The sequence below is a fragment of the Hypanus sabinus genome, chromosome 3 (assembly GCF_030144855.1).
Source record: "Hypanus sabinus isolate sHypSab1 chromosome 3, sHypSab1.hap1, whole genome shotgun sequence".
NCBI classification, from domain to species: domain Eukaryota; kingdom Metazoa; phylum Chordata; class Chondrichthyes; order Myliobatiformes; family Dasyatidae; genus Hypanus; species Hypanus sabinus.
In genome coordinates, this window is record NC_082708.1 from 30,951,840 (window position 1) to 30,979,697 (window position 27,858).

Here is a 27,858-nt window from a genome sequence, read left to right on the forward strand (position 1 = left end):
GGAGGGGAATGCTGATATTCTAGGATATATTGATATCAAGTTGGAGAAGAACACTAAGATATGTAAGTCTTCGGGGCCTTTATAGTATCTAACCCAGGTTATTGAAAGATGCAAGAGAAGAAATTGCTGGGACCTCAGCAGAGATGTTTGTATCCTCTTTAACCACAGGCAAGGTAAATTCTTTTATTGTCACTTGTAATGGGGTACAGTGAAAAATGTGTTATGTTCCATTCATACATTATCAGTTTATTAAAACAGTGTATTGAGGTAGTACAAGGCATAATGAAAATAGAGTGCAGAGATAGTAACACAGAAAATTCTACAGGAACACAACAGTGCTGTGTAGGTAGACAATAAGGCACAAGATCTGGATTGACAGGGTCTGATTAGGAACAGTCAACATGGATTTGTGTGTGGAAGGTCATGCTTGATAGATCTTGAATTTTTTGAAGAGTTTTCTAGGAAAGTTGACAAGGGTAAAGCAGTGGATGTTGTCTTCAGTAAGACCTTTGACAAGGTTCCACACAGAAGATTAGTTAGGAAGGTTCAATTGTTAGGTATTAATATTGAAGTAGTAAAATGGATTCAACAGTAGCTGGATGGGAGATGCCAGAAAGTAGTGGTGGATAACTGTTTGTCAGATTGGAGGCCGATGACCAGTGGTGTGCCTCCGGGATCTGTACTGGGTCCAGTGTTGTTTGTCATATACATTAATGATCTGGATGAAGGGGTGGTAACTTGGATTAGTGAGTATGCAGATGATACTAAGATAGATGGTGTTGTGGATAATGAAGTAGGTTTTCAAAGCTTGCAGAGAGATTTAGGCCAGTTAGAAGAGTGGGCTGAAAGATGGCAGATGAAGCTTAATGCTGATAAGTATGAGGTGCTACATTTTGGTAGGAACAATCAAAATAAGACATACATGGTAAATGGTAGAGCATTGAAGAATGCAGTAGAACAGTGATCTAGGAATAATGGTGCATAGTTCCCTGAAGGTGGAATCTCATGTGGATAGGGTGGTGAAGAAAGATTTTGGTATGCTGGCCTTTATAAATCTGAGCACTGAGTATAGGAGTTGGGATGCAATGTTAAAATTGTACAAGGCATTGGTAAGGCCGAATTTGGAGTATTTATTCTTTATTTGGTCTTTATTCTTTGGAGTGTAGAAGGTTGAGGGGGGACTTGATAGAGGTATTTAAAATTATGAGAGGGATAGATAGAGTTGACGCTTTTTCCATTGAGAGTAGGGGAGATTCAAACAAGAGGACATGAGTTGAGAGTTAGGTGGCAAAAGTTTAGGGGTAACATGAGGGGGAACTTCTTTACTTAGAGAGTGGTAGCTGTGTGGAACGAGCTTCCAGTAGAAGTGGTAGAGGCAGGTTCGATATTGTAATTTAAAGTAAAATTGATAGGTATATGAACAGGAAAGGAATGGAGGGTTATGGGCTGAGTGCAGGTCGGTGGGACTAGGTGAGAGTAAGCATTCGGCACAGACTAGAACAGGGGTCGGCAACCTTTACCACTGAAAGAGCCATATGGACCCGTTTCCCACAGAAAAGAAAACACCGGGAGCCACAAAACCCGTTTGACATTTAAAGTGAAGTAACACTGCATACAACGTTTTTTTTTTGCCTTTATGCTATGTATAAACAAACTATAATGTGTTGCATTTATGAAATCGGTGAGCTCCTGCAGAGAAAACAAAATTACATTTTTGCATGCAACAAAAACATTTTGAACTCCGAAAAAAAGATGTTGGGTTGAAGGTTACTCCAAAGTTATCCTACCTTGGATCGAAAAATTAAAAGAAATCGCGCACTGGCGGGTGTCAGGCATTGACAGTGGTGACGTATATTAATAGCAATAAAAAACACGTTGTAGTGGTGTGCTACACGCAGTGCTAAAATAACGATACGGAGTCGGTAAACTGCAGTCAAAGATTACTTTATTCGAACTAAACAGTCTTGCTTTTAAGCCTCCCTCAACCCGCCCCCACCCGTGGGCGCAGATGCTCCAAAAGACACGTACTCACAAACCCCCGTAGGTTATCTCCCTTAGCCGGAACACTGGCTAATTGTGAGCCGGTTCGAATGTGCCAGGAAATGGGTCGCCACAACATTTTATTTAGATTGTACAAGATCACCATAATCTTCAAATTTAGAATTACATTTCAAAAACTAACAAACTAACATAAAATACATTTTAATTAAATACTCATCATTTATTTTCCAAAGCCACAGGGAGCCACAGTACAGAGATGAAAGAGCCGCGGGTTGCCGACCCCTGGACTAGAAGGACAGAGATGGCCTGTTTCCATGCTGTAATTGTTATCTGGTTATATTATAACCGGATAGTTTGTAAAGACAAGAGTCTATCTGATTGCTCTAGGGAACTGCTCAAGTCTTATTACAGCTGAATATAAGCTGTCCTTGAGCCTGGTGGTACATGCTTTCAGTTTCATGTATCTTCTATCTGATGGGAAGGGGGAGACTAATGTCTGGGATGGCTGGGTCTTTGATTATGTTGGCTTTTTACTGAGCCAATGAGAAATGTGCACAGAGACAAAGGAGGAGAGCTAGTTCCCATATTGTACTGAGCTATGTCCACCTTTTTTTTTTCAGTTTCTTGCAGTTACAGGCAAAGCAGTTGTCATACCATGCCATGATGCATCTGGATAAGATGCTTTCTATAATGCTTCAATAAAAAATGGTGAATTTTAAAGGGGACATGCCAAAGTTCTATAGCCTCCTGAGGAAAAGTAAGAGGCACTGGTGAGCTTTCTTAGCTGTTCTGTTACCATGTTGTACAAGCCAGGCTATTGCTGATGTTCACTCCTCAGAACCTGGACTCTGCACCACTGATGTGCACTGTCCCTTTCTGAAGTCAATGATTAGGTCATTTATTTTGCTGACTTGAGGGAAAAGTCGTTGTCATGACACCATGTCATTAGGCTTCTGGTCTTCCTCCTGTACTCTGAGATATGGCCTACTCTGATAGTATCATCTGCAAAGTTGCAAATGGAGCTAAAGCAGAATCTGGCTTGAGCATATAGGGAGTAGAATAGGATACAAAAAATAAGCACAGACATCATGGGCCAAAGGACCTTTTCCCGTGCTGTACTTACATGTTCATAAGGAATTTTAATGTTTATGTAGTCTCCTCTGCTGGAATTTAGAAAGAAGACAGTTAAGAAGATTAGTTTAAAAATACTAGGAAATGCATGGTGTAACTCGACTGGAAATTTACTTTTACTGTGGCAATAATGGCACAGGTGCACTATTGTCCAAATGGAAGAAGCCAGAATAAGAAGGTGGTGAGAAGGGAAGGAGTACAAGCTGGAAGGTGATAGGTGAAGCCAAATGAGGTGGAGTAGGTAATTGGAGGAGGGGAATTGAAGTAAGAAGCTAGGAAATGATGGGTGGAAAAGGTAAAGGGCTGAAGAAGAAGGAATCTGATTGGAGAGAATGGACCACAGGAGAAAGGGGAGCAGGAGCGGTATACATTTTTACCAGATAATATGTGAGTTTTTTCAAGACAGATACCCTGAGGAAGTATCTGCTTGTGGAGCTATTTAGAAATAGAAGCTATACTATCAGAATAAGGAGTTATCCATTACAATTATGAGGAATTTCTTCTCACAGATGGTTCTGAATTTTTAGAATTCTCCACTCAGGACTGCTGTGAAGGCTAGTCTAAATATAATTAAATATATTCAAAGTTGAAGCAGACAGATCATTAATCTCTAATACAGTGTTGGTTTATGAGGAAAGGGCAGGAAAGTAAAGATATGATCTTATTAAATGGCGGAATAAGTTACAAACTTTCATTTTTTGTTTTTTTTTGAATGGAGGTGCCATCCAGGTTGTTAGGTGTTCTGCAGTATCAAGAGTAAACATTAATTGAACAATGAACAGTCCTGAGGCAGATTCCTTCACAGTTGTTGTTTGACACACTGAGTTTCTCCAGCAGACTGTTTGTTGCTGCAGGTTCCAATTTCCACTTCCAATTCAGATTCCAATTCCATTAGTTTAAAATAGAAGGAAAACAGTTTCAAATACAGTCATGTACATGGAGAGATGTTTTTAATACCTACCTGGTGAGCAACTGCTGTTGCTACTTTGAAGTTATCACCCGTTAGAAGAACCACATCCACTCCCATATTTTCTAAGATGCTCACAGCCACTGCAGCTTCAGGTTTGATTGTATCTGCAATTACTATTATCCCACATAGCGTACCTTTCCAGAGAAAAACATATTTTATAGATGATTAGAAAATGCAATAAATTTTCAGAAATAAAGTGTCAGCTCTATTTGTACCTCCTCAAAGTAATTCAAACTTAGTTGATTCTATATTAATCATCATAGTTGCCTAAATATTTACTTGCCAACAAGTTTAGTCCAGCCTTCATCTTTTTTTTAGTTATCACATACCCTCAGTTGCTGCTTCATTAGGTATACCTGCTATTAATGCAAATATCTAATCAGTCATTCAAGTGGCAGCAACTCAACATATAAAAGCATGCACACATGATCAAGAGATTCAGTTGTTGACATCAGAATAGGGAAGAAATGTGATCTAAATTACTTTAACCTTGGTTTACACCAAGGTTTGAGTATCTTTGAAACTGTGTATCTCCTGGGACTTTCACACATAATAATCTCTAGTTTACAGAGAATGTTGTGAAAACCAGAAACATACAATGAGCAGCAGTTCTGTGGGTGAAAAGAGGGCTGATAAGAGGACTTGAGTGGGAGGTCAGGGAGAATAGCCAGACTGGAAAAAGCTAAAAAGAAAACAACAGTAACTCAACCATCTGTTACAGCATTGGTGTGCAGAAGAGCATCTCTGAATGCACAACATGTCAGACCTTAAACTGGATGTGCCACAGCAGCAAAAGACCATGAACAGATGCCATTTTATTAGATACCTTCAGCTAATTCACAAAATATTAGCAATCAATAATATAATATCACTTTAAACCTATAACTTTATGAAGATGCATAAAACATCCAGGAAGATTCCAAAAGTCCAGTTTTAATTTGTAATTTTCCCTACTTTTTTTCTTGCTTTCACATGGCTATTCCTAGACTCATTTATTTTTCACATTCTTTTGAGATTTTCTTTGCAGAGCTTTGCCAGGTGTTTTTGCTCATTAACTTCTCTGTACTAAAGTATCGGACCCTTACACTGTACGTAAAGGTACTTCCTTTCCCCCATGGTTGCCCCACTTTAGCTGTTGTGTTCTCTCAGAAACAGAATATCTGACTGACTGGGCTTAAACCTATTACTTTTGTAATAGGCTCATTATCCTATTTAAAAAGTCAGCTTACCTCGTGGAAATGATGAGGTGCCTGTGCCCTATCCCATTTCAGTTACATCATATGTGCGGATTGAAAACATGTTGGGGTTGGATTTGAGGCTACTTAATTCAACAATTGACATATCATTCTTTTGGGGTGTAGGAGTTCACTCAAAGTTTAGTTTGGCATTAGTATCTACAGTTAACAGTTACTGACAATATTAGTTACTTGTATATCCGTTGATCTGTGCAACAGTTGATATGCACAGTGTTGCTATTTTTCACAATTCAACCAAAAATGAAAAAATGTTAAACTAAATGAAATCATGCAGGTGCCAATTGTTTTGGATAATGATCTGTATTTTCAATGTGACACAGCCTAAGTGGGAAATTATATTTTAGCAATTCCTTCTCTGGGCTAATTGTATTAGCTTTACCATTAATAGTAACCATCACTGCAGTCTCTCCTTTAACTTCATGGTCAACCATAGCCTTGTCAAAATCACTTTCAACATGTAAACCATTGCGTGTCATCCACTCACGGTTTCCAATCAACACAGAGTAGATCTGAGAAGTTTCTGCACCTGCAAATGAGATAAAGTTCTTTGAATTAACTTACTTGCCGCACTTACACTTGTTCCCCCATCTTTTACAAAGTTTTTGATGCACTTGGTGCATTTTTTGCCCATTTGTGGATTATTCTCCAAATATTTACTTTAGTCACAAATCTGCCTTCATTCAAATAAATACAAATTTATAAGTAAAATATTTACCTTTATTTATTTGTGAGAACACCGCAACATGTGAATTATGAATCTGTTTTTGCTTTCTGTTAGGACTCAATTCACTTTTCATTAACACAGTTTCAATGCTGGTAACTTTGCAGCTGATGCCACAGCCTGCCACAGACTGAAAATCCATACAGTAACCAAGCACATCTGTGCCAAGTTCCTGAAAAAGTAAGAAAAACTTCATATCAATATAATTGTTAATATAATGCCAAACTTCCTTGAAATGCAATACAAATAATATTTTTTTGCATTTTTAAGTTAACAAACATCCCAAAAATCCAACACCTATATAAAGAACAAAGAGGTGCTAATAATTCACAACTAATTCAGAGAGGATGACTGTAAATGAAAATTTAAGGAAAAACAGTAGAAGCTAGAGATCTGGAATTAAAATACAAAATGTTGGAGACAGTCAGATTCATACGGCTTTGATCCAAGGCGCTTTCGGAAGTTAAGAAAGGCATAAAAATTGTTGCTTCGTGATCAGTTTATTAAGCACTAGCAGAACAAAGAGAATTATTAAGCACTAACAGAACAAAGAGAATTGGAAATATAGAACCGCAAAAGTTTAGTAGCTAAGAACAGTCTAAAAAGAATAAAGAAAGATGGCGAGCCTTTGTGTTCAGCTCTTTTTATACTACTGATAAGAAACATTTCATTCAAATTTGTAGGTAAGAGTTAAACAATCAGATAATTCCTTTTTTCAGTTCCTTCCCATGCTTTGTTTGGCTCATCCAGTGGCAACCTTGCCATTTCTTTAGCTTCTGTCTGTTTTCTCGAGGCCAAATTGCTAGCTCGATGCTCTAGCCAGCATGGATGGAAAGCATGCAAGGAGCTAGCCATATTTAAACCCAAGACTCTTTTTCCGAAATGTAGTGCTGAAACCACTGCACCACCGGCATACACATATATAAAAAAAACAAGCAGCTAATTAATTATTAAACTGCACAGAAAATAACAATTATATAGTCTAATCCTATGAACACTTAGTACATCAGGCAGCATCTGTAAAATAAAAGCACTTAATGTTTCAAATCTAGGACCAATCATCATCAGAGAAGTTGGAAAAACTTGTGCTGTTTTCTCCAGGGGACACTGAGGGGAGACAGTAAAAGTTTACAAGATTATGAGAAGTATAGAAAGACAGCTGGTATCTTTTTTGTGGATTTAATTAATACTCGAGGGCATGCATTTAAGGTGAGATGTGTGAAACAAGTTTTATGCATACAAGTGGATGGGTGGGATGTTTATTTTTTTAACAGAGAGTGGTGGAGGCAAATACAAGACTCTTAAGAGACTCTTAGATAGATTATAAGTTTGTGAGATGATACCACAGCTGTGGCTGTATCTCAAAAAATGATGAATCATAGTACAGCAAGGAGCAAGAGAACTTAGTAAATTTGTGTCATGACAACTTTTCCCTCAACGTGAAACAAAAATTCTGGTCGTTGACTTCTAGAAAAGGGCAGTGCACATGCTCCCATCTTCATTGACAGTGCTGAGGTTGAGAGGGTTAAGAATTTCAACTTCCTGGGAGTGAGCATCACCAATAGCCTGTTCTAGTCTAACCATATAGGTGCCACAGTCAAGAAAGCTCACCAATGTCTCTTCTTCCTCAGAAGATAGAGAAATTTGGCATATCCCTTACGAATTTCTGTCAATGCACTACAGAAAGCATCCTATTTGAATGCAAGACAGTTTAATATGGCAATGGTTCAAGAAACTGCAGAGAGATGTGGACACAACTCAGCACATCACAGAAACCAGCCTCTCCTACTCGCTGCCTGAGTAGTGCAGCCAGCATAATCAAAAGCTCCACCCATGCTGGACATTCTTTGTTCTCCCCTCTCCCATCAGGCAGAAAGCACAAAAGTCTGAAACACATACTAACAGGCTCAAGGACAGCTTCTACCCTGCTGTTATAAGTCTACTGAACAGTTTCCTAATAGGTTAAGAAGGTATCTTGACCTCACAATCTACCTCATTATGATCTTGCACCTTGTTGTCTGTCTGCACTGTACTTTCTCTGTAGTTGATGCACTTCATTCTGCATTCTGTTATTGTTTTATTTCAATGCATTGTGTAATGATTTGATCTGTATATATGACAACAATAAACCAACTCCAATCATAAATGTGCAGAGAATGGAAGGATATGGGCATCATGTAGGCAGAAGGGATCAGTTTAGTTAGATGTTTTATTTTAGTTTAATTAGTTTTGCACAACACCATGGGCTGAAAGATAAGTTCCTGTATTGTTCTGTGATCTGTCAGAGGTGATTAAAGGAATAAATGAAGAAACAAATTTTCTGATATCACAATAAAGAAAATGAAGAATAAAAATATACTTGAATAGCTCAATTTTTAACATGGTGAAAGATTAAAAAATGTATATATGGATCTTTAGACACTGAATAAGAATGGTATTTGGAGTTTAATACATATGGGCATGTTTAAACACTTAGAAATGTTACTGAATTTGTACAACCTATTATTTCAGCTTCAACTGAAACATTCTATGCAACTCAGTGTAACCCAGTATAACATTCGTATTGATTAAAAGGCAGAGACAATTTATTAGAATCAGATCTGGAATGTGCTAGCATAGTTCCGAAAATTGAAGACACAACAGATTTTATAAAGCCAAAATCTGGAGGAACAATTGATCTGCTGGATGAACTCATCAGATGGAGCAGGATCTGTGGAGGACGAAGAAACTGTTAATGTTTGGATCGAGACTCTACATCAGGACTGAGAGTGGAAAGGGAAGTTAATGAGCATAGGAAAGAGACAGAGAGCAGTAAGACCAGGGCTAGTGGGTGATTGGTAGATGGAGGAGCGACAAAGGATAACAGGTCTGATACAGTGTCTCACCCTACAGAATCTTCTCAACACACTGAGCTCCACTGGCAGAATATTGCTTGAAAATATGAAGTTGCACTGCATGAAAAATAAAGATGGAGAGATCAGGAACTGAGATTGGTAGGTGCTGGGGTGGAAACTAAAGAAAGCAACTGCTTGTTGAAGGCAGAGTCCAGAATTATCCTCACCTCAACAAGAATAAGATATTCCAACATAAACAGAGCTCTCATTAATTAACCTGCGCAATATTCAAAATAGCATTGGGCCAATAAATAATCAGCTGGAGCAATTCAGTGACTCAAGCAGCATCTGTGGAGGAAAGGAAATCTTGATAAATTCAGGTCAAAACCCTGTAACAGGATTGTTGACATTTTGGGTAAAAACCCTGCAGATTGTTTGTTGCTCCAGATTCTAGTATCTGTAGTCTCCGGTGCATTCATAATATTATTCCAACAGGCTCTCAGTGATTCCTATGGCTAAAATTAAACCCACCATATAATCCACCAAATAAAACATATGATTTTAGTGAGAAATTCACAGTGGCTTGAAAAAGTATTCACTCCCCACAACTATTTTCATATTTTACTGTCTAATTTTCTAAATTTAAAATATATTGAAGTAGGATTTTGAGCTAATTTACAAAACATTATGCATCATGTCAAATCAAAAGAAAAAACCCCAAAACACTGTCAACATTTACTAAAAACTAAAAACCAAAATTGTGAGGCTATAAAAAGTATTCATCCATTTCGTTAACTTTCCTCAGGTGCAGAAAATTGACAGACAGAGAGACATACTTTATTGATCCCGAGGGAAATTGGGTTTCGTTACAGTCGCACCAACCAAGAATAGTGTAGAAATATAGCAATATAAAACCATAAATAATTAAATAATAATAAGTAAATTATTCCAAGTGGAAATAAGTCCGGGACCAGCCTATCGGCTCAGGGTATCTGACACTCTGAGGGAGGAGTTGTAAAGTTTGATGGCCACAGGCAAGAATGACTTCCTATGATGCTCAGTGTTGCATCTCGGTGGAATGAGTCTCTGGCTGAACGTACTCCTGTGCCTAACCTGTACCTTACGGAGTGGATGGGAGACATTGTCCAAGATGGCATGCAACTTGGACAGCATTCTCCTTTCAGACACCACCGTCAGAGAGTCCAGTTCCACCCCCACAACATCACTGGCCTTACGAATGAGTTTGTTGATTCTGTTGGTGTTTGCTATCCTCAGCCTGCTGCCCCAGCACACAACAGCAAACATGACAGCACTGGCCACTACAGACTTATAGAACAACCTCAGCATCGTCCGGCAGATGTTAAAGGACCTCAGTCTCCTCAGGAAGTAGAGACGGATCTGACCCTTCTTGTAGACAGCCTCAGTGTTCTTTGGCTAGTCCAGTTTATTGTCAATTCGTATCCCCAGTTATTTGTAATCCTCCACCATGTCCACACTGACCCCTTGGCCCTCCTCAGGTCCACCACTAGGTCCTTAGTCTTTTTCACATTAAGCTGCAGATGATTCTGCTCACACCATGTGACAAAGTTTCCCATCGCAGCCCTGTACTCCGCCTCATCTCCCTTGCTGATACATCCAGCTAAGGCAGTGTCATCAGAAAACTTCTGAAGATGGCAAGACTCTGTGCAGTAGTTGAAGTCTCTTGTACCAGAGAGTACTGTGATGCCGACAGCCACTCTGAGCAAGGTGCAGAAGTCAATGGCTGCAAGTGGAGATGAAGTTCATGGCTCCGCAGCCTCTAAAGTCTTGCACAACAAAGGTGTAGATGGTGAAGAGAAAGGGAGACAGGACAGTCCCCTGTGGAGCCCCAGAGCTACTCTATCTGACACACAGTGTTGCAAGCGCATGTACTGTGGTCTGCCAGTCAGGTAATCAATAATCCATGACACCAGGGAAGCATCCACGTGCATCACTGTCAGCTTCTCACCCAGGAGAGCAGGGCAGATGGTGTTGAACGCACTGGAGAAGTCAAAAAGCATGACCCTCACAGTGCTCGCCGGCTTGTCCAGGTATTACCTTAACAACTCACTCACCCAATTTGTTGATGTATAAAATTGGAGGATCACTTGCTTTCATTGAATTCATAAGAATAAATACCAACCCCACCCCCCCAAGGTCCAACAGTATGGTAGATTTTCAAAAGATCAAACCAAAATGAGACAAAAGAGCATTCAAGACAAGTCATCATTATCATCATCATTATGTGACACGTTGTATGAAGTGGGCAAGCATGGTATCATGAATATGATTATTTTTGGCAAATTTTTCTACATAAGTGATTTGCCTTTATCTGGGCAGTGTTTTTACAAGATGGGTGGCCCCATCTGTAATTAATACTCTTCAGAAGTTGTCTGTCTAGCCTCAGAGGTCTCATAACCAGACTTGTAATATGCCATAGCTGTACATATAACCTTCCACCATTACTCTCATGGCTTCATGTGACCCTGATTGTTGGACTAAACAAGTGTTACACTTTGCCCAAGAATGACTTGCAGGCTAGCACTTTACGCCTCCTTTGATAGAGATGTATCTCCACCTTGCCAATGTCCCTGTCACATCAGGGAAATTATCATTGAGAAGCACAAATCTGAAGAAAATACAAGACCATCTAAAAGGCTCTGAATATACTACAGAGCTCAGTGCAGTCCAGCATGAAGAAGTGGAAAACATACGAAACTGCAGCCATTGCTGCTAGGTCAGGCTACCCCTCTAAACTCAGTCACCAGAGAAGAATGGCTCTTGTACCAGAGAGTACTGTGATGCCGACAGCCACTCTGAGCAAGGTGCAGAAGTCAATGGCTGCAAGTGGAGATGAAGTTCATGGCTCCGCAGCCTCTAAAGTCTTGCGCAACAAAGGTATTTATGGAAGAATGGTAAGGAAGAAGCCCTGGCTAAAAAAAAAACAAGCATACATATCACTGCCCATAAGAGTCACTTAGAAGATACTGAACAGAAGGTCTTGTGGTCAGATGAGACGAAAGTGGAACTTCTTGGCATCAATACTAAGCTGTATGTGTGTGACACAAACCTAATATTGCACGTTGGCAGGAAACATCAGCCCTGAAAGCTTAAACTGGGGAGCAAGTTCATCTCACAGCAGGATAATGATCCAAAGTACATTGCCAGAGCAACCATGGCTTCAAATGAAGAAAATTAACATCTTTGAGTGGCCCAGTCAGAGTCCTGACATTAACCTGATCAAACATCTCTGGCAAGACCTCAAAATTGCTGCCCACCTGCACTCTTCAACTAACCTGGCAAAACTTGAGCAAATTTGCAAAGAGAAATGAGCAAACCTTGCTCCATCAATTGTACAAAGCTAATAGCAATTTATCTAAAAAGACTACTGGCTGTAATAGCTGTGAGAGCTTCAACTAAGTGCTGAGCAATGGAGGATTAATATATTTGAACTGTTGACATTTCAGTCTTTGAACTTTAGTTTTTCATCCTTTACAATTTTTCCTGTTTTTGGGCTCTACTATGAAAAAAGGAGCATGTGATTTACAAATGAAAATTCTTTTAAATTGCTCAAAACCACTGGTTGTAATACTCATTTATGTGAGCAAAAGACTGGAGGCTGAATACTTTTACCAGACACTGTAGATTCAGCTAAGAAACTGAGAGAAGCTGTGAAAAAATATCTGAGACTTACTTCTCTACAATATTTGGTGATAGCACTTCCAAGAGGATGTTCACTACCAGATTCTGCGGTGCCAACAACTGCAAGAAATTTCTTCAGTGGTAGTTCAGCCACATCTCTCAGTACAAGAACCCTAATTACTTTAGGAGTACCATGTGTAATTGTACCAGTCTTGTCAAACATCACCACGTTTATCTAGAGACAAAAGCTCTTTTCAGTACAGTAGAATAATCAAAGCTGTCAAATGCAAGCTATTTTTTTCTAATAGAAATTAAAGACCTTTCAGGAAGAGTTATAATTATAGGATTCCACATAATGAGATACAAGGAATTGTACATGGGAATAAGGAAATAGCAGAGAAAATGAGCAAGTATTTTGTTAGCAAACACAAGGAAATCTGCAGATGCTGGGAATTCAAACAACAGCACACAAAATGCTGGTGGAACACAGCAGGCCAGGCAGCATCTATAGGGAGAAGCGCTGTCGACGTTTCGGGCCGAGACCCTTCGTCAGGACTCACAAATTCATTGAATTCCTGATGAATTGTAAGTATTTTGTTTCTTGCTTCATGTAAGATGACACAGAAGAGCTCCCAGAAAGAGTGTAGAGCAGTAGAACTAGAGTGAATGAAGTGCTCAAATTAACGTTAATGTGGAGAGTATGTTTCCTATGATGGGAAATCTAAGACGGGAGGGGACAGCCTCAGAATAGAGGAACATCCTTTTAGATGGGAGATGAGAAGGAATTTCTTTAGCTAGAGAGTGGTAGATCTGTGGAATTCATTGCTACAGGCAGCTCTAGAGACTATATTTAAGGCAGAGGTTGATAGATTCTTGATTATTCAGGTTATGAAAGGAAATGGGGACAAGGCAGGACATTTGGGGCTGAGGGGGAAATTAGATCAGCCATGATGAAATGGTGGAGCAGACTCAATGGGCTTAATTTGCTCCTATATCTTATGGTCTTATTAATTAACAAAAAAGTGTATTGAAAAGTTGATTGCATTGTAAGCCAATCAGTTCCCCAAGTTCTCCTGACCTACACCCAAGGTTTTGAAAGACTGCTTAGAAAATAGCAGGTGTACTTGACTTCTTCCAAAATCCCATGGATTCTAGGATAATTTCACAAACATTAAGCAAGCAAATATAACTCCATTATTTAAGATAGAAGAGAGAAAAAAGGGAAATATAAACCAGTAAGAATAATTTGAGTAGTAGGGAAAATACTAGAACCTATTTTTAAGTAATTAGCAGCAAAGTATAATAAAAGGATTGAACACAATTTATGTGAATTTTCAAGGGGTAATCCCATTTGACGCATTGGTTAGAGACCTTTGATGACATCTTGCAGAAAAAGATACGAGGAGTAATCAGTGGGATATGGTGTATTAACACTGTAAACTTTTGGCAATTATAGTACCTGCTGTGGATTGAGGACATTTTTCAACAGTAGGAATACATGGAACAGATTAAGAGATCATAACAATGTTGAGTGACAAAGTATTAGTGAGACCCAATTGCTCACAATCAATATCAATAATTTGGATGAGAGGATCAAGTGTGAATCATCTACATTACTAATAACACAAAATCAAGGGCAATGCTGGCCCTTTATCTCCTCCACAGCCCTGTGAATAATGAGTTTTATTATCGTTTGACCAAATGCCCATCAGAATGTTCCTCCAGTGTGACAAAGGTAATTGTTTACAACCACTGACCTTGTGTGCCATCTCTAGTGGTCCTCCACCTTTGATCAGAATGCCATTTTGAGCACCGATGCCTGTTCCCACCATGACAGCTGTAGGTACAGCTAGTCCCAGAGCACAGGGACATGCAATAGACAATACAGTAATGGAAGTCTTAAAAGCGAATCTAACTATCAGCTCAGCTTTAGAAATATTTTTGCTGTATCCCTAAAAACAAATCAAGGAGGTCATTTAATGTCATAGCATCAAAGAAGGATTATAAGACAGACACTATTTAGCCCATGTAATCGTGCTGTAAAACCAAAACACAATACCCAATCCAAGTCCATCTCCTAGCATCTGGTCCATAGCTATACAGGTCACAGTTTTTCAGAAGCACACCAAGCATTGTATTAATGTGGTGAAGGTTTCAGCCTCTACCATTATTTTTGGCACTACGTTCCCTATCAAACTCTGGGTGAAAAGAACTGCATATTTTCCCTCAAATCCTACAAATTACATTAAATTTATGCCATTGACTTTTGCCTCATCATCTGAATATTATATGTTCTTGATACCTGCTAGGTACAGGTATCAATTTTTAAGCAACATTTCGATGACAGACTGCCATCTTCATCAGGAATGATGTCTAGGCATGTCTAGTCCAGTGGTATATACACTCCCGGCATCTGATTGGTTAGTCCTCAAGCAATCAGGTTTCCATTGTACCATCTCATTTACAATTGAAATCTACTTCTTACTTAGAACTAGACCTTCATCTTTGTTAAAATTCTTTTTCTCTCGTTTTATTTCAATGGCTCCCTTCACTAGCTGATCCCAAAAAGCTACTGGCGTGGCACAGTAGTTTTGTGCCAAAGTTAATTCTGTGGCCATTGCAATGCAATGTTCTTCATATCTGAAAGCAAAACAAGTTCTTCTAATTTATTCTGTTTTTTTACCTTATTTTATACACGTCAAAAATAGTTTTACTCAGCCCCTAAGAAAATTATGCCAGCTTTCTAATTTTTCTACATAGGTGAAGTTTTAAATCTTGACAACATCTTGAGTACTTCCTCAGTGCAATATTTTCATTATACTTTATTGTCACCAAACAATTGATACTAGAGTGTACAATCATCACAGTGATATTTGTTCCTGCGCTTTGCGCTCCCTGAAGCACAAATTGATATAAGTATAATAAAAATTTAAATTATAAATCATAATTAGAAAAATAGAAAAGGGAAAGTAAGGTAGTGCAAGTCAGGTCCAGATATTTGGAAGGCACAGCCCAGATCCGGGTCAGGATCTGTTCAGCAGTCTTATCACAGTTGGAAAGAAGCTGTTCCAGATCTGAATGTACAACTGCATACTATATGCAATCTGCAGCTAACAAAGATTGTCTAAAAGATACTGGCCTAATTTCCTTGCTACTAAATTCTGTGGCTCAATTAACAAAGGAAGGAATCTGGTATGCCTTCATAAAATGCATTACTGTATCTACTTTTTAAAGATCTGTGGGTGTATACTCCAAGTTTCTTTTGTTTCTCTGCACTTTCAATGTCTTTCCCTTTACTCTCTACCCCCTAGATTTTGTATCATATGCAAACACATCAAATTAATACTTACACCAATGGTTCAGTTAACATCAATTCAGTGAGCACTGCATTATTACAGTGTTACAATAAGGAATATAAGACCTCATGTTGTAATATTTGTTATTACATTATTTGACAGCAAGCCACTTCAAATTACTTTATCTCATCTAAAGGTAGAGGCATGTCCAAATGTCAACCGATGCAACATCCTTTTCCAGTCTTAGCCTTGATAAATAATGTTGATATTGTCTGAAGTACAAAGTTTGTATTTGTATAACAGCTTTTTATTATAGTTTTATGATTTAGACACTTAAAAACACGTTTAAGTTTTACCAAGATAAGTTGCATAAGCAGTAACACCGTTAAAATATGAAAAGATTCTCACCAATACATTATGCGTCTGAGGATAGTCAAGGGAACGCTAGTAACTTGGGCAACAATTTAAAGAATGAACAGAGTAAGAATTAAATGTGATGCAATTTGGTATGACAAAGTGATGGGTGAATCTTGTTCTGATACTGAAACTGTTAGAAAACTCACCACCTATTTGAAAAAACTTTATTGAAACAGGTAATAACTAGCAAAAATCTTTAATTGACAGCATCTTATACTAATTAACTTCCTTCCTGGGATTGGTATAGGGAATTTCAAGTACAAGCTCTCAATGATGCGCCACTCAGAGACATCAAAGGCTTTGAAGAATCACACAATTTTTTTTAATCAGCTGTGTTTTATTTGGCAATCAAGTAAATCTGGATGACTATGATAATTTCTCCAAAGTCTAATTCTCTATTTGCTTGTAAGGAATATTTTGTTAAAAAATCAACCAAGAAGCTGCTTCTCTTATGATGGCTAGTGTATTATTTTGTTGACTTCCATGTACACACATTTCAATGGTTCAATAGTTCCATCTAATATTAGAGAATGTATACAATATACAACTTGAAATTCTTAACTTTCACAGCCATCCATGAAACAGAAGAAAACCCCCAAAACAAATGACAGAAAAAATGTTAAAACCCCATTTTTACTTACTGCCAAGTTCTTTTCCATGATGTCAAAATTAACAAAACCAATGATAATCCAGACAGCGAGTGTAATCAAAGACATGAGAACAATAAAGGGAACAAAATATCCACTTAGTTTATCTGCAAGCTGTTGAATAGGAGCCTAAAAAGTCAAGATATATTGTATTTAAAATTTATAAAATAAGCTGAAAGTTAAAAATTGTACTCTTGTATGGAAAAAAAATCCATGGAAACCAGTTTAATTTACTTGTTTTATCTTTAACTTCCCTCCTTCATTCACTGTCAAATTATCAATACCATTCTGGATGAGAGTAGTTTTTAAATATTTTATGCATTGATTTCATTACTTCTTGGGTAATCATCAATGTTATCTAAAGTCCCCTGATTCTGTGCAACAGCTTTTAATCAAACTACTTATGAAAAAGATTTATAACTGCTGAGATGATATTTTTTGATTTAAGAATGTTTTTCTTGACAGTATATAGCACATGCTAGTAAACATCAAGTCTAATAGCAAGACTGCATCAACATAATCTGTAAACCTCAAGAGCACATCACCACCAATCTGCAGATTATTGTCAAAGCACAGAAGTAAACTTAGAGATACCTATGGGGATTTGAATTGAAGATACCTCTGTTCTTTCATACAGCTAAGAATCCTGACATTAACCTTGTCCGTTGCCTTCAAGTTTAATCTTCCAAAGTGTATTACTTCATACATTTTTGGGTTGAACTCCAACTGACTCTTCTCAGCACAGCTCTGCACTCTGCCAATGTTCTTTTATAACCTACACATATATTTCTACTCTATCCATCTGCAAACCTATTAACCCAACGTTCAATTTTCTGATCCAAGTTGTTTATAAAATTCACAAAGAGTGAATATTATACAGTTAGAAGTCAGGATTGAACCTAGCTGCACCACTGTGTAGCTACTGATCGTGTTTCGTATAACTAGACTCTAATTTCATAGCACAAAAGTGTCAGATTTACCTTGGATGTCTGTGCTTCTTCTACTAGTTTAACGATCTGTGACAAGGTTGTGTCTGAACCCACATGGGTAGCTTGAATCAGCAGAGTCCCCTGTGCATTAATAGAACCAGCAATCACTATACTTCCTACTCCTTTTACAACTGGCATAGGCTCTCCTGAAAAATAAAACCATGAAGTAATCATGGAGAACATAAATTTGTAGTTTTACTTCTATACTTAGTACACTTCAGCAAAATACAAAGTCAAAACAATAATATAAACTATGCTGAACATAGGTTAGCTATGTAACAGTCTGCTTTGAGAGAGAACCAATACTTTTTATAAAGATTCAGACACTTGGGACTCACACCTTCAAGCTGATCTTACAGAAGAAAGTAAAATTCTTAATAATGAAATATGTTTATCTGGAGTACCATCTAAATTAAACTATACAGATAACACAATGTGGCACAGATGAGTCAAATAGGTAAAATACAAATGTTGATAATGAGGAATTTCTTCTTCATACAAAAGTCAATAGTCACCATACACTTAACTTGTGTTCTCAGCAAAGCCTTTTCCCTCCAATCTCAAAATCCCTTGCCCATCTTGAACAATAGTTATTGGATTGTATTCTTAATTTTTGAAAACAATTCAGTAGTTTGCATACTTTAATGGTTTTTGAATTTTTTTTAAATGTTTCCGATGTTAGAAACTTAATTTGTTGCAGCTTTGGCAGTAGCTAAGTCAGGGGTATGATGTGATGGCTGTCATTTATTTTATTTTATTTAAAGATACAGTGTGGAATAGGCCCTTCCATCTCTTTGAGAGACATCGCCCAGCAACTCACCTATTTAACCCTAGCCTAATCACAGGATAAATTACAATGACCAATTAACCTACTAATTTGGACTATGGAAGGAAACTGGAGCACCCGGAGAAAACCCACACATTCCATGAAGGGAACATACAGACTCCTTACAGATGACATCAGAATTGAACTCCAAAGTCCTACATTCTGAGCAGTAATTGTGTCATGCTAACCACTACACTACCGTGATCTCTTTCAACTTTGGGACTGAGAATGGAGCCACCCTATTTATACACTAAATTACCCAGTGTGAACCTTCTGGGGATAAGCATAGAGAGTACATTGGACAATAGAGGATAAAGGCAATGATTACTGGGATTCCTGAAATTTTGAAGCATTTATTCAAATCTACAAAATAAATACATCCTACTTAGGGACCAATTCATTGCATAATTCTGTAGATTGATATGTACCCAAATAACTATGAAATCTAAGTATGCTTGAAACAATTGAGTAGGATGAGCAGATAATGCACTTTGCTGTGAACATCAATTCCCACAGGTAGAATAATTGAAGAGTCTGGAGTGTTAAATATGGTAAAATGTGAGGTATTATTCCATAGCCAACACTGAGATTTTCAAATTTAAAAATGGTATGTACAATATTCCCATTATGTAGAATAGATATCATCTACTTCGGAAAACTTAGCATAATCTTTTGCATTCAGAAAATCAAATTACTAAAAAAAACTGAACAAGCAATTGGCCCAGGATGACACAATGGTGCAACTAAGTGCAAATACAAATCTCATTACCTGGAGGTCCAAATTACAGTACTATGCAAAAGTCTCAGTAATCCTAGATTTTTATAAAAATGTTGTTTTAATTTTTTTTGTCTTTTGCATTAGTGTATCAGTGTAAAAGAGCAAATTTTAGATTTCCAAGCATTTATTTTCCAAAAAATTAAATGTTAGAGAAATTTTTGTATTTTGTTAAAGAAAATAACATATTAAATAATAGACTACATTTCAAATAAAAACTATTACGTTGTAGGTGTATAGCCCAGTGCATGATTAAACAAAGGTAACTAAGAGGATGCTAATGAACAATGACATAATGAATTGAATGAACTAAACTGATTAATTGAAATAGAAACAGATGTACAAGGAATCAAACTGGGTAATGGACAATCAAACTAAAAGATGGGGGCATGGCACATGTGACAGTTTAACCTTCAAATTATCAATTCTTACATCATAGCAACAGTAAGCATTGCAACAAGGCACAAGATGGTCAACTTGCATCTGCAAGGTCTCTCCCTAGCAGAAATTTTGCAGCAGACAGGAGTTTCAAGATGCGCTGTTCAAGCTCTTTTGAAGAAGTACAAAGAAACGAGCAAAGTTGAAAACCAGAAACGCAGTGGTTGGCCATGGATATTGAATGCAACAGATAAGACATTCTTTCTAAATTGATAGAAGTCCAGCACTGCTATCAGCTTCGAACTCACAGAAGCCACTGGAAATTATATACACCCCTCTGCAGTGTGGACAAGTCAACGTTTAAATTTCAAAGTAAACATTATCAAAACACATATATGTCACCATATACCACTCTGAAATACATTTTCTTGCTAGCGCAATCAATAAATCCATAACAGAACAATAACCATAATAGAATCAATACAAGACCACCCCAACTTGAACATTCAACCAGCGTACAAACTTGAATACAGGTGTTCCCCGCTTTACGAAAATTCATTTTACGCCACTTGGCTTTTACGAAAGACCTACATTAGTATCTGTTTTCACTAACCGAAAGAAATTCGAAGAGGATTTTTACTTTTACGAAAAAGGCACCTGCTTTAAACTTGTGTTTACCCCGAGAAAGACTACCATAACTGTGAAGCTTTGTGCAGGCGGGTGTGTGCGCATGTGTGTACATGCCAATTTTTTCCTATAAATTGGTTTTGGCTAAATCTTCCCGTTTCTGGTAAGTGAAACTACACTGTACATACATTATTTCAATTTTATATACACTGTGCATTTATCATATAATTCCTGCTTTTACTATATGTTAGTGTTATTGTAGGTTTTATGTGTTATTTGGTAGGTTATTTTTTGGGTCTGTGAACACTCAACAATTTTTCCCATATAAATTAAAGGTAATTGCTTCTTCACTTTCGACATTTCAGCTTACAAAAGGTTTCATAGTAACGCTCTACTTTCAGACAGCGGGGGAAACCTGTATGGCATTAGAGCTGTGTTTAGTCACACACTGATAAGTGTAAAGCCAGTAGAGCAGGTGGCTAAGCACAGTACCTTGTGGTTCACCTGTGCTGATAGAAATTGTGGAGGAGATATTGTTGCCAATCTGAATTAACTACGATAAGTGAGGAAATCGACGATCCAATTCCACAAGGTCTTGAATCTTCATTAGTTTTGAGGGGATGATGGTATTGGATGTCAAGCTGCTTTTAATAAAGAGCATCCTAATGTATGCATCTTGGAAAAATTGCTGCTAAAAAGCCACTCCTCCAAAATGGAAACAAAGCCAAGAGACTCACCTTCACACAAAAACACAAGGACTGGTGTGCCGAACAATGGCAGAAAGGACTCAGGACTGACAAATGAAAATCTGAAAGATTTGACTCAAACAGGAGGCAGTTTATCTGTAGAGCACTGTATGAATGAATGTCTGCAGCCAACAGTAAGGCACAGTGGAGGTTCCCTGCAGGTTTGAGGCTGCTTTTCTGCAAATGGAGTTGGTGATCTGGTTAGAAATAATAGAACCCTTAATGCTGTGAAGTATAAGTGGATTGTTATTCATCAGGCAATACTATCATGGGGGCACTTGATCAGTACCAACTTCATTCTGCAAAAGGATAATGACCATGAGCACATGGCCACAGTCATAAAGAACTATCTTTATGGAAGTGAAAAGAACAAGGAGTTCTGTAACAGATGGCATTGCCTCCACAGAGCCCTGATCTCAACATCATCGAGGCTGTCTAAGATTACCTGGAAAGACAGAAGCAAGTGAGACAGCCAAAGTCTGTAGAAAAACTGAGGCAAGTTCTCCAAGATGCTTGGAACATCTACCAGCCAATTGTCTTATAAAACTGCATGAGTGTACCTAAGAGAATTGATGGTTTTAATTGATACTGTAGAAAATAAAATGTTTTGTACTCTCATTTTAAAATGTTATACAGTATTGTGCAGAAGTCTTAGGCACATGAAAACATTCTGTAAAATATAATGAAATGACAAAAATTCTAAATATCAAAAAATACCATAAAGAGCAGTAAACAGTAAAAAAACTAAATCAAATCAATTTTTGGTGTGACCACCCTTTGTCTTTAAAACTGCATTGATTCTCTTAGGTACATTTTAAAGGTAAGATTGATTTGATTTAGTTTTTTTTTACTGCTTACTCCTCTTTATGGTATTTTTTGATATTGTATAACATTTTTAAATGAGTACAAAACATTTTATTTTCTATATTGAAGATGATTCCTGAAATACTAGAAGTTTTGACTGGTGGTTAGAGTTGTGAGAGATCAATCACCTGAGCCTCAGGATATCGTCGTAGGGATATCTCAAGTCAGTGTACTAGGGTCAACAATCTTCAGCTACTTCTTCCCATCATTAAGTCATAAGTAAGTACGTTCCTGATAATTGCACAATGTTCAAATCCATTTACAACTCCTCAGTAAATGAACTAGTCCATTGCTGCATGCAGCAAGGTTTAGACCTTAGGTTTTAGATGGCGGTAAATATGATCTAGAGAAAGCCTAACCAGCTGAAACACAGATATTCAGTGTATTATCATCTCTGGGTTTTATACTATAAATATTCTGTAGTAGACTCTATTGAAGAGAACCTTCACTTCTTCGGCTACAATAGCAGGTCACAAACTGATACCTTCATTATTTATAAAGCATGAGCATGGTGCATGATCCACTTGTAGATCCAACAACTCTCACCATCCAGAACAAAATGATCTTGTTGATTGATGTAGTAGTAGTTAATAGTGTTGTCCCTGCACCTCTCAGTGACTCCCACGTGTGAGGAATTCACAGACTGTACAAGGAGAGTAATCAATAAAGTCGAGTTGAATATCCTGCAAGGCTGGTGTCCTGGTGTGCCTTGTACTCTCCCTCAATACCAACTCAGCAATTGGTACCACTGACCCCAACTACTGGCATGTTGGCAATAACATGAAACACCTACAAAATGTACCAGCGCTATTTGCTGGACTGCTCCAACAGTACCATGATCTCTACTACCAGCATATGCATGAAAACTGACACCACTCTAACTTGGAAATATATTGACATTCCTTCTTTATTGCTTGCCCTAGATCCTGAAAGTCTCTTCCCAACAATTCTTTAGGATTTTCTTCACCAGAGAGGCCACAGTAAATAATAAGGCAGCTCAGTACTAATTCCTCAAAAAACTACTAGGACTGGGCAACAAATGGTGGCCTTGCCAGCAAAACCTAGATTCTGAAAATTTAAATCCCCACTAAATTGCTTTTAATTTTTTAGGTATTTGTTTTATGACAGTCAATATTATGACATCTTTAGAAGACTCAGAAAGAAACATTGTAAGCCCAGTGAATTAAAAAAAAATAAAACATACCAGTAATGAGAGATTCGTCTGCCATAGAGGAACCTTCCAATACTTTTCCATCAACAGGAAATTTGCCACCGGGAACAATCTTTATAATATCACCTCTTTGGACTAAATCCACAGCTACTTGCTCCTCACTAAAAGAATCAAAATAAAGGAGAATATTTATGCTTGGAGATAGCAGTTGCAAAATGTTCTCAGAAAATTGTAATTTCTGATATAAACTATGTAATTTTTCACTACCATTATCAAATTCAAAAGACTTGCAGGATAAAACAAATGATTAACATAATACAAGTAAATCCTACTATAGAAATCTTTCTTGGACTTCAAAAACAGAGGCATATATGACCATAAGACCTAAGAGCAGAATTAGGTCATTTGGCCCATCGAGTCTACCCTGCCTTTTAATCATGGCTGATCCTTTTGTCCCCTCCTCAGTCCCACTCCCCGGCCTTCAACCCGTAACCTTTGATGGCATGGCCAATCAAGAATCTATCAATCTCCACCTTAAATACACTCAATGACCTGCCCTACACAGCTGTCTGTGCTTACAAATTCCACATATTCATCACCCTCTGGCTAAAGAAATTTCTCCACATCTTTGTTTGAAATGGATGGCCCTCTATCCTGAGGCTGTGTCCTCTTGTCCTACACTGCCCCACCATGGGAAACATCCTTTCCACATCTATTCTGTCTAGGCCTTTCAACATTCAAAAGGTTTCAATGAAATCCCCCAACACTGCATTTTCCAACATTCTATTTCATTTGCCATTTCTTGTCCATTCTCCTCATCTGTCCCTGTCCTTCTGCAGCCTAGCTGTTTCCTCAACATTACCTGCCCCTCCACCAATCTCCATATCATCTGCAAACTTGGCAACAAAGCCATCTATTTCAACATCTAAATCATTGATATACAGCATAAAAAGAAGTAATCCCAGCACTGACTCCTGTGGAACACAACTACTCACTGGCAGCCAATCAGAAAAGGATCCTTTTATTCCCACTGGCTGCCTGCTACCAATCAGCCAATGTTCCAACCATAGCAGTAACTTTCCTGTAATATCATGGGCTCTTAACTTGGTAAGCAGCTTCATGTGTGGTACCTTGTCAAAAGCCTTCTGAAAATTCAAATTTACAACATCCACTGCATCCACTTATCCTACATGTAATCTTGTCAAAGAACTCCAACAGGTTCGTCAGGCAAGATTTTCCCTTAAGGATACCATGCTGACTTTGTCCTATCTTGTCCTATGACAACTTCATCCTTAAAAAATTGACTCCTACATCTTCCCAACCACTGAGGTCGGGCTAACCACTCTATAATTACCTTTCTACTGCTTTCCTCCTCCTTAAAGAGTGCAGTGAAGTCAATTCTGCACATTCCTCATTTTCCCCAGAAAACACACCACTGCTGCCCTGCTGTCATCCCTGCCAGCATCTCCTTCCAATTTACTTTGGCCAACTCCTCTCTCATACCACTGTAACTTCCTTTACTCCACTGAAATACTGCTAGGTCAGACTATACTTTCTCCCTATCAAATTTCAAATTGAACTCAATCATACTGTGATCATTGCCTCCCAAGGGGTTCTTGAACTTAAGCTCCCTAATTGCTTCTGGTTCATTACATAACACCCAATTCAGTATAGCTGATCCCCTAGTAGACTTAATGACAAACTACTCTAAAATGCCACCTCGTCGGCATTAAGCATATTCACTCTCTCGAGATCAATTACCAAGCTAATTTTCCCAACTTATCTGCATGTTAAATTCTCCCATGACTATCATAACATTGCCCTTCTGACATGCCTTTTCTATTTGTCCATTGTATTCTGTAGTCCACATCCTAGCTACTGTTCGGAGGCACTGCCGTCAGGGTCTTTTTACCCTTGCAGTTTCTTAACTCAACCTACACGGATTCAACATCTTTCCATCTGACGTCACCTCTTTCTAATGATTGATGCCATTCTTTATCAGCAGAGCTAAGCCATACCTTCTGCCTACCTTCCAATTCCTCTGATACAGTGTGTAACCGTGAACATTCAGCTCCCAACTACACCATCCTACAGCCATGGACACAACATCATACCCGACAATCTGCAATAATGCAACAAGATCATCCACCTTATTTTTTATACTCCTGCATTGAGATATAACACTTTGAGTACTGTATTTGCTACCCATTTTGATTCTGCATCCTTAATGACTCATACTCACCCTACTGGCTGCAATCTTGTCCTATCATCTACCTGCCCTTCCCAACCGTCTGACTGCATGCTACCTTTGCTTTGCTTTATAAATCATCTGTCCTACCCTGAGCCCCTGCATTCTGGTTCCCATCTCCCTGCCAAATAAGTTTAAAAACATAAACTAGTTTTATGTGATTGATTGACTGTATATCAGATGGAGAAACACTTCAGGCTTTTTGGGGATATTCAAGCGCTGGCTAAATAAAGGAGGTGTATAACAGATATAGGAAGCAAGGAGCAAATGGGTGCTTGAGGAGTACAAGAAATACAAAAAAACACAATTGGGAAATTATGAAGGCTCAAAGAAGGCATGAGTTTGCAATGGTAGTCAAGATGAAGGGTTTCTATAGGAATACTAAGAGCAAAAGGATAGCAAGGTACAACATTGCTCCATTTGAAGATCAATGCGGTCAGCTATGCATGGAGCCAAAAGAGATGCTGGGGGGGTGGTGGGGGAATACTAAATGGATTTTTTGTATCTGTATTTACTGAGGAAATGGTCCAAAGGCTGCAGAACTGAGCCAAAATAGTAGTGAGGTCAAGGACTGTATACAGATTACTAAGGAGGAGGTGATTGCTGTTTTCAGGCAAATTAGGGTGGGTAAATCCCCAGGGCCTAACAAGGTGTTCCCTCAGAACCTTTTGGAGGCTAGTGCAGGGACCCTAGCAGAGATACTTAAAATATTCTTAGACACAGGTGAGGTGCAGGTGTACTAGCGGATAGCTAATGTTCCATTGTTCACGAACGGCTCTAAGAATATGCAGGAAAATTATAGGCTGGTGAGCCTGACATCAGTAATGATACTCTAAGGAACCGGATAGACAATTTGGATAGACAAGGACTGCTTCGGGATAGTCACCACAACTTTGTGTGTGGTAGGTCATGTCTAGGTCTGAAGGCAGATAAATCATCTGGATCCTATGGTCTACAGCCTGAGGTTCTGAAAGAGGGGGCTGGAGAAATTGTGGAGACATTAGTATTGATCTTTCAAGGATCTCTAAATTCTGGCATGGTTCCTGAAGAATAGAAATCTGAATATGTCACTCCACTCAAGAAGGGAGACAGGCAGAAGAAAGGGAATTATAGGCCAGTTGGTGTAACCTCAGTGGTTGGCAAGATGTTGGAGTTGATTGTTAAGGATGTAGTTTTGGGGTACTTGGAGGCAGATGATAAAGTAGGCCAAAGTCAACATGGGAAAATTTTGTGTGATAAATCTGTTGGAATTCTTTGAAGAAGTAACAACATGATAGACAAAGGAGAATCAGTGGGTGTTGTGTACTTGAATTTTCAGAAGGCTTTGACAAGGTGCCACACAAGAAACTCCTTAACAAGTTATGAGCCCATAACAGGGAAGATTCTAGCATGGATAAAACAGTGGTTGATTGGCAGAAGGCAAAGATTGGAAATAAAGGGAGCCTTTTCTGGTTGGCTGCCAATGACAAGTGGTATTCCACAGGGGTCTATGTTGGGATTAATTCTTTTTATATTATATGTCAATGATTTGGGTCTTGGAATTGGTAGCTTTAATGCAAAGTTTGAAGACAATATGAAGCTAGCAGGAGGGGCAGTTAGTATTGAGAAGTAGAGAGGCTATAGAAGGACTCAAACTGATTTGGAGAATGGGCAAAGATATGGCAGAAGGAATACAGTGTCAGGAAGTGCAAATGCACTTTTGTAGAAGAAGTAATAGTGTACACTATGTTCTAAATGGAGAGAAAATTCAAAAATCGAGGGTAAAGGGATTTTGGAGTTCTCGTGCAGAATTCCTTAAAGGTTGATTTTCAGGTTGAGTTGGTGGTGAGGAAGACAAATGCAATGTTAGCATTCATTTTGAGAGGACTAGAGTATTATTAATTTGAGGCTTTATAAAGAACTGCTAAGGCCTCACTTCTCGAGTATTATGGGCAGCTTTAGGCCCCTTATCTAAGAAACATCTACTGACAGTGGATGGGGTTTTAAAGGAGGTTCACGAGAATGATTCTGGATATGAAAGATTTGACATATGATCACTGATTAATGGATCTGAGCCTCTACCCACAGGAATTCAGAATGATGAAAGACCTTGATACAGTGGATGTGGAGAGGATGTTTCCTATAGTGGGAAAGTCTAAAACATGAGGGCACAACCTCAGACCAAAGGAACATTCATGTAGAATGGAGGATGAGGAGAAATTTCCTTAGCCAGAGAGTGGAGAATCTGTGGAATTCATTGCAAAAGACAGCCGTGGAGCCCAAATCACTGGGTATATTTAAGGCAGAAGTTGATAGGTTCTT

General features: G+C 38.3%; 1 protein-coding gene across 7 annotated transcripts in view; it reads right to left on the reverse strand.

Annotated features, from left to right (window-relative positions):
• LOC132391152 (copper-transporting ATPase 2-like) overlaps positions 1 to 27,858 on the reverse strand; it is a 98,122-nt gene that overhangs the window by 15,297 nt on the left and 54,967 nt on the right. For 5 of the 7 annotated variants that reach the window (XM_059963988.1, XM_059963991.1, XM_059963985.1 and 2 more), the window contains 8 exons: positions 23,343 to 23,470; positions 17,914 to 18,068; positions 16,928 to 17,062; positions 14,331 to 14,525; positions 12,626 to 12,808; positions 6,074 to 6,251; positions 5,738 to 5,884; positions 4,094 to 4,236 (listed from right to left, as the gene is read on the reverse strand). In XM_059963988.1, coding sequence (XP_059819971.1) covers positions 4,094 to 4,236; positions 5,738 to 5,884; positions 6,074 to 6,251; positions 12,626 to 12,808; positions 14,331 to 14,525; positions 16,928 to 17,062; positions 17,914 to 18,068; positions 23,343 to 23,470 — 1,264 coding nt within the window. The remainder of the gene's footprint in view (positions 1 to 4,093; positions 4,237 to 5,737; positions 5,885 to 6,073; positions 6,252 to 12,625; positions 12,809 to 14,330; positions 14,526 to 16,927; positions 17,063 to 17,913; positions 18,069 to 23,342; positions 23,471 to 27,858) is intronic. The other 2 variants (XM_059963986.1, XM_059963989.1) reach the window with 2 other exon arrangements.